The sequence below is a fragment of the Dioszegia hungarica genome (assembly GCF_025882075.1).
Source record: "Dioszegia hungarica strain PDD-24b-2 chromosome Unknown MKK02contig_7, whole genome shotgun sequence".
Classification (NCBI taxonomy): Eukaryota; Fungi; Basidiomycota; class Tremellomycetes; order Tremellales; family Bulleribasidiaceae; genus Dioszegia; species Dioszegia hungarica.
The window spans coordinates 1,430,768-1,439,066 of record NW_026515769.1 but is presented as its reverse complement, the minus strand read 5'-3'; the positions used below and the strand labels follow the sequence as shown (position 1 = coordinate 1,439,066).

The 8,299-nt window shown below is 58.5% G+C and overlaps 4 protein-coding genes across 4 annotated transcripts; 3 read left to right on the top strand and 1 right to left on the bottom strand.

Annotated features, from left to right (window-relative positions):
• Nucleotides 1-258: 258 nt before the first annotated feature.
• On the top strand, nt 259-2,623 carry MKK02DRAFT_43672 (uncharacterized protein; the record flags this gene model as incomplete). The annotated part of the gene is made up of 5 exons (XM_053092548.1): nt 259-382; nt 433-1,436; nt 1,483-2,324; nt 2,370-2,476; nt 2,526-2,623. The coding sequence occupies 5 exons, from the start codon at nt 259-261 to the stop codon at nt 2,621-2,623; spliced, it is 2,175 nt and encodes a 724-aa protein (XP_052947517.1).
• A 287-nt stretch (nt 2,624-2,910) lies between these two features.
• MKK02DRAFT_43671 (uncharacterized protein) lies at nt 2,911-3,420 on the bottom strand (the record flags this gene model as incomplete). Its single annotated transcript, XM_053092547.1, has 3 exons — nt 2,911-2,931; nt 2,978-3,094; nt 3,151-3,420. 3 exons carry the CDS (start codon nt 3,418-3,420, stop codon nt 2,911-2,913), a joined length of 408 nt encoding a protein of 135 aa, XP_052947516.1.
• A 143-nt stretch (nt 3,421-3,563) lies between these two features.
• Nucleotides 3,564-5,400, top strand: MKK02DRAFT_32522 (uncharacterized protein; the record flags this gene model as incomplete). The annotated part of the gene is made up of 5 exons (XM_053088523.1): nt 3,564-3,642; nt 3,679-3,739; nt 3,786-4,113; nt 4,210-5,261; nt 5,298-5,400. The coding sequence occupies 5 exons, from the start codon at nt 3,564-3,566 to the stop codon at nt 5,398-5,400; spliced, it is 1,623 nt and encodes a 540-aa protein (XP_052947515.1).
• A 507-nt stretch (nt 5,401-5,907) lies between these two features.
• MKK02DRAFT_43669 (uncharacterized protein) lies at nt 5,908-7,933 on the top strand (the record flags this gene model as incomplete). The annotated part of the gene is made up of 6 exons (XM_053092546.1): nt 5,908-6,327; nt 6,420-6,588; nt 6,627-7,539; nt 7,585-7,719; nt 7,767-7,801; nt 7,911-7,933. The coding sequence occupies 6 exons, from the start codon at nt 5,908-5,910 to the stop codon at nt 7,931-7,933; spliced, it is 1,695 nt and encodes a 564-aa protein (XP_052947514.1).
• Nucleotides 7,934-8,299: the final 366 nt, after the last annotated feature.

Genomic DNA, 8,299 nt, shown 5'->3' with positions numbered 1-8,299 from the left:
TGATGTGGTGGCGCCTTTAACGGGCAGCACACCGCCGTGCCGGACGGACGAGTACCCCGTAACTCTACTGCCTGGTCGAATCTTGCGACACGTGGCCCGCCCCCCACCCACGAGGGGTGTGGGCGTGTGGCGTGGTCTGCTGGCCGGGCTGGACAATGTATTTGACGCGCCAGGAGTTGCAACCGGGGCGCGACATCATGCCTTATCGGTGTTCGGGGTGTACCGGGGTCGACGTATACCGATATTGAGCTGGCGGCGATGTTGAGGGCGGAGCAGGATGGGGCGGATGTGATCAACTTCAGTATCAGCTCGGACCCGGGATGGTCGGGCTCGGCATTGGGGGTAGCGGCGGCCAAGCTGGCAAAGAAGGGTATTCAGTGTGGTGAGTGCTGGATTTGGAATTTGAGCTGAGGGGCTTCAGCTGACTCTCAGTATGGGCAAGTGGCAATGCTGGTCTCAACGGCATGTTCTACGCCGATAGTGACGGTACGGACCCTTCGGTACTCTCCGCCGGCTCGGTCGACAGCGCGGGCGACCATCTCGCCCAGATGTCCCTCTCAACCTCAGACGGCTCGTCCTTCCGGGTCACCACTAGCCGCTTCTTCCCCTTCCCTTCATCCCTCGGCCCTAACAGCGTCTACTTCACCACGGATCCTCTCTGCTCCGGCCTTCCGGCAGACGCACCCTCCAATCTCCACGACTACATCGTCGTTTGCCCTCGCGGGACCTGCGCCTTCTCGGTCAAGTCAGCCACAGCTACCGCTGCCGGCGCCGCAGCGATCTTCTTTGTCAATAATGTTGATGGGCTCAATCAGCCATCGGGCGTCAACGATCTCCCGTACGGCGCCATCAGTCATTCGGACGGGAAGCGCCTTGAAGACGGAACGGCCAGCGGGATCTCCTATACCGCTACTTTCCCCCAGGAGCTCGCATATGTGCCTCGACCATCGGCGGGGCGCCTCACGGACTTCTCGGCGACCGGTCCGACGTACGACATGTACTACACCACCAAGCTCACTGCTCCCGGCTACAATGTCCTCGCGCCGTACCCAGACAATCGGTGGACGGTGACGAGCGGTACCTCTTTCTCTTCCCCTCTGACCGCCGGCTCGGTCGCTCTCTTCCTCAAAGCGCAGGCGGACAGGGGAGAGAAGCGGGATCTGCAGGCCATGCGGGACGCGCTATTCGCGACGGCCTCGGCGGTCCCGTATGGCTCGGAAGGGAAGAATGAGTCGGCAGCGGGAGTCGGAGCGGGGATGCTGCAGGTCAACAACGCGATTAATGCGGGAACGAAGGTGACCCCTTCGATGATCACTTTGAACGACACGGAGCATTTCCAGGGGACAAAGTATGTCGTCATCAGCAACACCGGTTCCACTACCAACACGTACGAGCTGTCCCATCAGCCCTCGGTTTTGATGTATGGCCTGGACAGCGTGAGTTTCCTCACTCTGGATGTCGAGATCAGTGCTAATCAGTCAGACCAGGAACAAGATGGCAGACTACCCCGGGCTCGAGCACGACGCCTCCCCCTCTGGCGCCGCCACTGTCAAATTCTCTCGGTCCTCGTTCACCCTCCCTCCCGGTCAAGCTACCATCCTCCTCCTCTCCTTCGCGCCTCCCACCGGTGTCGACGACTCCCGCCTCCCCGTCTTCTCGGGCCAGATCAGCATTACTGGCGGTCCCGTCCCGCTCAAAATCACCTATATGGGCGCCGCGACCAAGATGCGGGATCTCAAGATGATCTCCAATCGCCCTACCGCCTTCAACACCGCCTCGCCCGCCCTGCTCCAGGGTGTCTACGCCAGTCCGGCTCGAGAAGGCCAAGTGTTCAAATTCTCGGCGACGAGCAACACGCGGGATTTCCCGTCCATCATGTTCAATCTCTTGACGGGGACGAGGGCGATGGTGATGGATCTGGTGGCGGCGGATGCCAATCTGGGATTCCAGCCGACGTTCACGAAGCGGGACGCCGAGGAAGGGGAGGAGCAGACGGCTGAGGCGGAGGAGGAAGAGGAATCGCTAGAGGATGACTTGGTAACATCGCCGTTCATCGAAATCGGTTCCGACATGGCCGGCTCGTCCTCGGATCTTCTCCTTACTCCGCACAACGACCTCGCTCGCAGATCAGCTCGCCGATCCCGTCACTCTGCTCGCGCATCCGCCAACACCCAGGAGAAGCTGCGGGCCGCTCTCAAGCTTTGGTGTCAGTATACCAACTTCCAAGGGAGGGGATGTACCGCCAAGCCCGCTGCGAACACCAATACGTTCAAGCAGGTCCCTATCAAGGGCAACATCTTCACTTGGTCAGATGTATCAAGAAAGTGAGTGTCGTCTTGGATGTGTAAGAGCTGTGACTGATGAGTCAGCACAAACAATATCGATGGCTCCGACTTGTCAAAGTCCTATACCTACGTCCGCCTCATCGCGCCTCAGTACAACGATGGGAGCAGGATACCGAACGGAAACTACAAGTGTGAGTCAGATCGCCAGGCAGATGGAAAGGATGAAGCTGATCAGTTCAGTCCTGCTGAGGGTCTTGCGGGTTAATGGGAACCCGGCTCTGCAGTCGGACTATGACAGCTGGGCGTCGCCCTCGTTCCGTATCGGTGTGGGGGAGTGATTGGCCGAGTGCGTCGTAGGGAGGGGTGACTTTGTAGATGGACTATCTCGGGTTTGTAGCTATAGGAGATGATTGAGAGCGGTGATTAGTGCACTATAAGCGGTCAGGTCGCGGGTTATACTGGCACATCGCCCCGACTCCACACACAAGACAACTAAGTACATTTACAACCTTGTTTCCTGATCGTGCCATCGGCAAAGGTAATCGGGTGATCGAGACCTTGCTTGACACCATCCGCAGATCAATTCCAGCAGATGACCATGACCTTTAAACACCCATCTCTCAGTCTAATTCCACTCTCCTTTGTCCTGAACTTGTCAGCTTCTCCGAGCGCAAGGACTGATAGACACTCACCATCAGCCTCTCATCATTCTGTCTAGGGGAAGTCATCCCAGCTTTCCGTTCCGCCGCGAGCTTTGCCGATAGTTGCCCTGCCTTGGGATTTGAGGCTGTGACGCCCTTTGACGAGGCCTGGTCTATCAGCTGCACCTCCTTCACCCGAAGATAGACCTATAAGGGCGACTCACACTCTTGGCTCGTATCTCTGCAGCTTGTCTCATCCGCTCTCTCTGCTCCTCGTCCCCTACGCCTCCGGAGCCCGCACCGGCCCCTGGCGGCGATCCGCCCACCGCCCCGCCCAGAGTCCTCGGTGGATCGGTATATCGAGGCTGAGGTTTCGGTGGCGCCACAGCGGCTGCTGCAGGTGCAGGACCGGACCCTAGGCGTTGTCCGCCGCCTGTAAATTGGGCCTTTGACTTCGAAGGGTGGCTGGAGGGGTCCGAGAAACAGTTGCCCATTTCGCGAGGTTGCCGTACACTTTTGGTGAGATTCGTGTGCTTCGGTTCTTTGTGATCGACGTAGAGGCCTGGACAGCGGGTGCGCTGATCAGAGTATGATGGAGCTGTGATGGAAGAGGTAGATGTGATGTGAAAGCTGCGAGATGGCTGTGCTGCAGCTGGCTGTGGGCGAGGCGCCAAGCCGGGTCCGGCCGGGCGTGACCGATGCCGTAAATCCAGTCCGTGCGTCATGAGGAATGTGGAAGCGTGTAAACAAAGGCCAGCCTCCTCGTCACGCTCCCTCCATCGCCTCTCATCTCGCACAAGACAGTCTCAAGATGTCGGTAGATCCCACTCTCGTATAAGACACCCAAGCTGAGATATAGGTCTCTGCAAGACCGAGATACCAACACCCTTACCTCCCTCCCCATCCTCTCATCCACTCCCGACGCGAAACGTCAGCGCGTCGACCCGCTCGGAACGGTCGCGGCGCCAGTCCTTATCGCGGACACGGCCGAGGCGAGCACCATCGCTGAGCCTATCGTCATCAGTGACAGTGATGAGCCTACCAAGAAGACGGCGGCCGGGGAGGTGTACTCTACCCCGGAGCTGAGGAGACGCATCTTCCAGCTTTGTACTAAGCGGTCGCTTGCCAAAATTCTGCGGACGGAGAAGGCAGTTTCTGCACCTGTCGCGGAGATTCTATATGAGACGGTGGATCTAGGGAGACTTAAAATGATGAGCAGGATGAATCTGAGTTCTTGGCTCCGGCTTTCTTGCCTTGCCATTGGGGATGGTCTGACGGGATAGGAACGACGCGCTGCATACTGCGACGCTGTTCGGACTCTGGATCTCAGTCCTCGGGCCCCCATGGACGTTTTTGCCCAAAAGCTTGAGCACAAATCCAATACGGTGACGCCCCAAGCTCCCCAACGGCGAGCGCTTCAGCCGGAGAAGCTCCTCGAGCGGATCGACAATGCCCTCAAAAAGTGCCCAAACCTCACAACCCTCATGTACGAGCGCCCCATCAATCCGCTTGAGGACTCGTACATCGCCCACCTCAATGACGGCCACGTCACTATCGATATCGAGACCCCCTTCCAGCTCAGCATGAACTACCCCCCACCGACCTCTCCTGTCGGTAAAGGCGTCCTTCCGAATGAACCTACATTCCCCGGCATGACGGTGGGGAAGCATACGATCGCGATCCATGCGCATGGCTGCCCGGTGGGCGAGGAGGCGAAAGAGGTCTGGCGGAGCTGGTTGTTTGACAATCCGGAGCTGGACAAGAGGGTTACCAGCATCATCACCCCGGAAGACGGCTGGCTGGCCGCCCCGCTCGACACACTCATCCGGTTCCTCAATATGCGCAAGGACGGCGGATGCGAGCCGATGGTGGCTCTCGCCCTGCGTGAACGGACGCATTCGGGCGGGCTCACGCTGGACCAAATTCGGGAGGTAGTCACTGCTCTCGGTCCCGGCGCTCGGAGGCTCGAACTCGCGGACCGCCTCCTCGAGGGCCTCGGAGACTTTGCGGGGGTTGTCAGTATCCTCGATGAGACGACCCCCAAGCTTCAGAGCCTGAAGATCACCTATGACCCCTTCATGTACCCCAAAGGGCCACACCTCAGCTTCGACCGCACGTCCACTCCTCTACCGTCGGCACTAAAGAAGCTCCGCTTCTTCTCGTTCATGCCCATCGGCGGGGAAAGCGGTGATAACGACTCGGACGCGTATCATCACGCCGAGGTGGCTCTCTCGGTCTACCGTTTAGGCTGCCGGGAGTGCGTGTTCCAAAATGGGAACTTCAAACTCAAGTATCAACAACCCGAGTTCAACAAGGTCATTAGGGAGCTCAAGTCGTAAGTACCAGGCCGGAGCATGAATGAGCCTTGCAGAAAGCCTTCCTCGCGTAAGGATCTTACTCAGGCGTGTCGCGCCGCGGACAAGCCGTCAAATGGGTGGAACCCGGGATGGAGGGGAAGGGGCGCCTGGTACTAGGTGCTGCTGTAGAGGCGTGAATTGAAAGAAATCAGACTGCTTGTGTATATCTAGGTCTATCTGCTATGTAGCCCTTGTCGGAGTAATGGAAGGAGCGTATCTGGCTCTTCATCCGACCAGTCTACTCGAGTGACTGAAGTGCGGCGCGCGACGCTAACACAGATCGCTCATATGAGGAATGCAACATGTCGCAAAGACGCGTCCGAGGACCAGGAACAGGCCTTCAATATATCAATTGATTCAAGGTAGCATCAGTCTTCCAGCATGCATCCTGTCTATACATCGGCCGAAGGACTACGCCGAGACAGGCCTGCTGCCTCCCGAGGCGTCGTCGAAACGGCGGCGACGATCCGTCAAATCCACCGTCGACGCTGCGGCGACGAATGAGCTGTTATGCTTTTTCAAGTCGCTTGTTTCCATCTCTCTGCTCCTCCGCTCCCAATTCTCACTATACATACTGAGCACTAAGACTCGGGCTTCAGCTTGGTCTCCAGCACGCCTACAACCATGCCCCGGCCGAGCATCTCGGAACAACTAGCGAGGGAGCTCGAAAGGCGGGACCGACAGCCACCCGAGGTACCGACCTTTGGACCGCGTCACTTCACCGAAGACCGTCTCCCGGCCAGCAGTCGCTGGGGCTGGCGACATCACTTTGCGCACAAAGACCAATGTCACGCGTCACCCACTGCCCCGCCTCAAGCGCTGCATCACGGTGCTTGCCCAAGGGATATCGTGGCGGGTGGGCGGGCGGCGCGCGAGGTGTATCTCACACCGGAGCTGCGAGCGAGGGTGTTTGGGTATATCGATAGTAAGGCGACACTGGCGGGGATGCTGAGGCTGGAGAAGGCGGCAACGGCGAGCGTGGCGGCGGAGCTGTATAGGGAGATTCACGTGTCTTTGGTTTCCAAGATGAGCCGACGTGACGGAGTGAGTTCCTGCACTGTTTCTCTTTAAGGATACTTGGGACCTTTCTTTCCTACTCGCTATGTCAACGGAGATGGTGCAGAGCTAAAGAGCAGCCCCGCCGCGTCATCTACTGCGACTCGGTCCTCGTCCTAGACCGCAGCCCGCGCCCGAGTATCACCGACCCAGACCGCGAGCCCCGCATCAAGTGGGACGCCAAGGTCGAGTCTACTCCCCGCTTCGACCCCAAGACTCTCCTCAAGGACTCGCTCCTTGGCGGAAGAAGTTCCCGCACCTCCGGAAAGTCCTATACGAGTACCCAGCTAGGGAGCACGACGACTCGTATATCGTCCATCTTCGGCCCGACGGGAAGATCATCGTCGATCTCGAGAGCCATGTCGAGCTCGTCATGTTCGGCCGACGCCTTCCCAAGCGAGACGCGCCATCGGCGGGCAAGTCGCTCATGGAGACGCCATCGTGGCCCGGTACGGGCATCGAGCTGGGCCGGCACACCCTCGCGATCGAGCTTGTAGAGCGCACGTATAGGTCACACCACGGGTCATATGCGGAGTCTGAGGGGCGGATCGAAGAGTGGAGGACCTGGCTCTTCCGGAATCCTGATCTGGATCGGCGCGTCACGCGGATCTCGTACGGCGTGTACAAGTGCCGGCTCCGGCCGTCACTCAACGAGGCGCTGGTGCATCTCCAGCAGCGCCAAGCAGGGGGCTGCGAGCCTATGAAGAGCTTCGAGCTGGAGCCGGAGGAGGATAAGGAGATCTCCGCGGAGAGTGTCCAGGAGCTCGCTATAGCCCTCGGACCAGATCTTCGCGAGCTCAGAATCACCGAGCCATTCGTCCGGGACTATGACGACCTCGAGATCGCCATGGATATCTTTGACGAGTACCTCCCCAAGCTCGCCATGGATATCTTTGATGAGTACCTGCCCAAGCTCGCCAAGCTCGGGATCGTCTTCGACTATATAAACTACGACGATGAGTGCGTTGCCGAGAATCACTCGTCCCCGCTTTTCGGCGTGCGGAACCTCCGGTCGCTCTCCATCTCCCCTGAGCCAAACGGTTGGCACAACGATCCGATTACTATCAAAGCCCCTACTCTCCGTCGGATCAGACACTCGCTCTCACAGCTAGGAGGGAAGCATACGGTCTTCGCGTGGACAGTGTACAAGTCTATCAAGGCGATGAAGGGCTTCAGTGACTCTGTGATTGAGTTCAGGCCGTAGGTCCTCGTGGTATCGCGATCGCCAAAAGCTGACGTAGTCAGGGAGATGGATCCGCCCGAGTGGTATGACGAGTGCGCGAGGGAGATCGGGGATCGGGAGGAGTGTGTGATGCGATATCGATTTTGGGAAGAGCGAGAGGCGGTCAGGAGGGAAAGAGAGTGGCGCCGACGAGAAGCGTAAGCTTGCTTTTGTGCCTTTGGCTGGTCCCGTGCTGATGATGTAGCGAGTATGCCGCTCGACTGAGATATGAAGAGGAGCGTCAGTGGCATAGAGGATCAGCCCAGACGCCTCACGCAGAACTGTGCGTGTGACCTTCACGATTCAGGCGACCTGGTTCCGACTTGTGGTCCGAGCTGACAGCGTGTAGCACTCATCGCCATCGCGGGCTAGAGCATCGCGGCGGCGGGTATCACTATGGACAGGATGATCAGTACGTTCGTCTCGCAAGGAGGTATCGCGTACAGGAGCTGAGGGTACAGCCGGCAACATTATCTCGCAGAGGACAGCCACCACCAATAGCATGGCCACGTACAACAGTGAGCTCAGTCGATCTTGTGCCACTGCTGCCCACGCTGATATCCAGATATGAGACGTTTGACGGGTCATCAGCGGATGTGCAAGAATGGCAGCCGGACTCGAGGGATAGGCGTTAGCAGGATCAGCAAAATGAGATGTGCATGATATTCTTCACTTCGTCCGAACTCCAATCTCTACCCTAGTGGATACAGATGCAGCCTCCTGCTCCAAATGCTATAG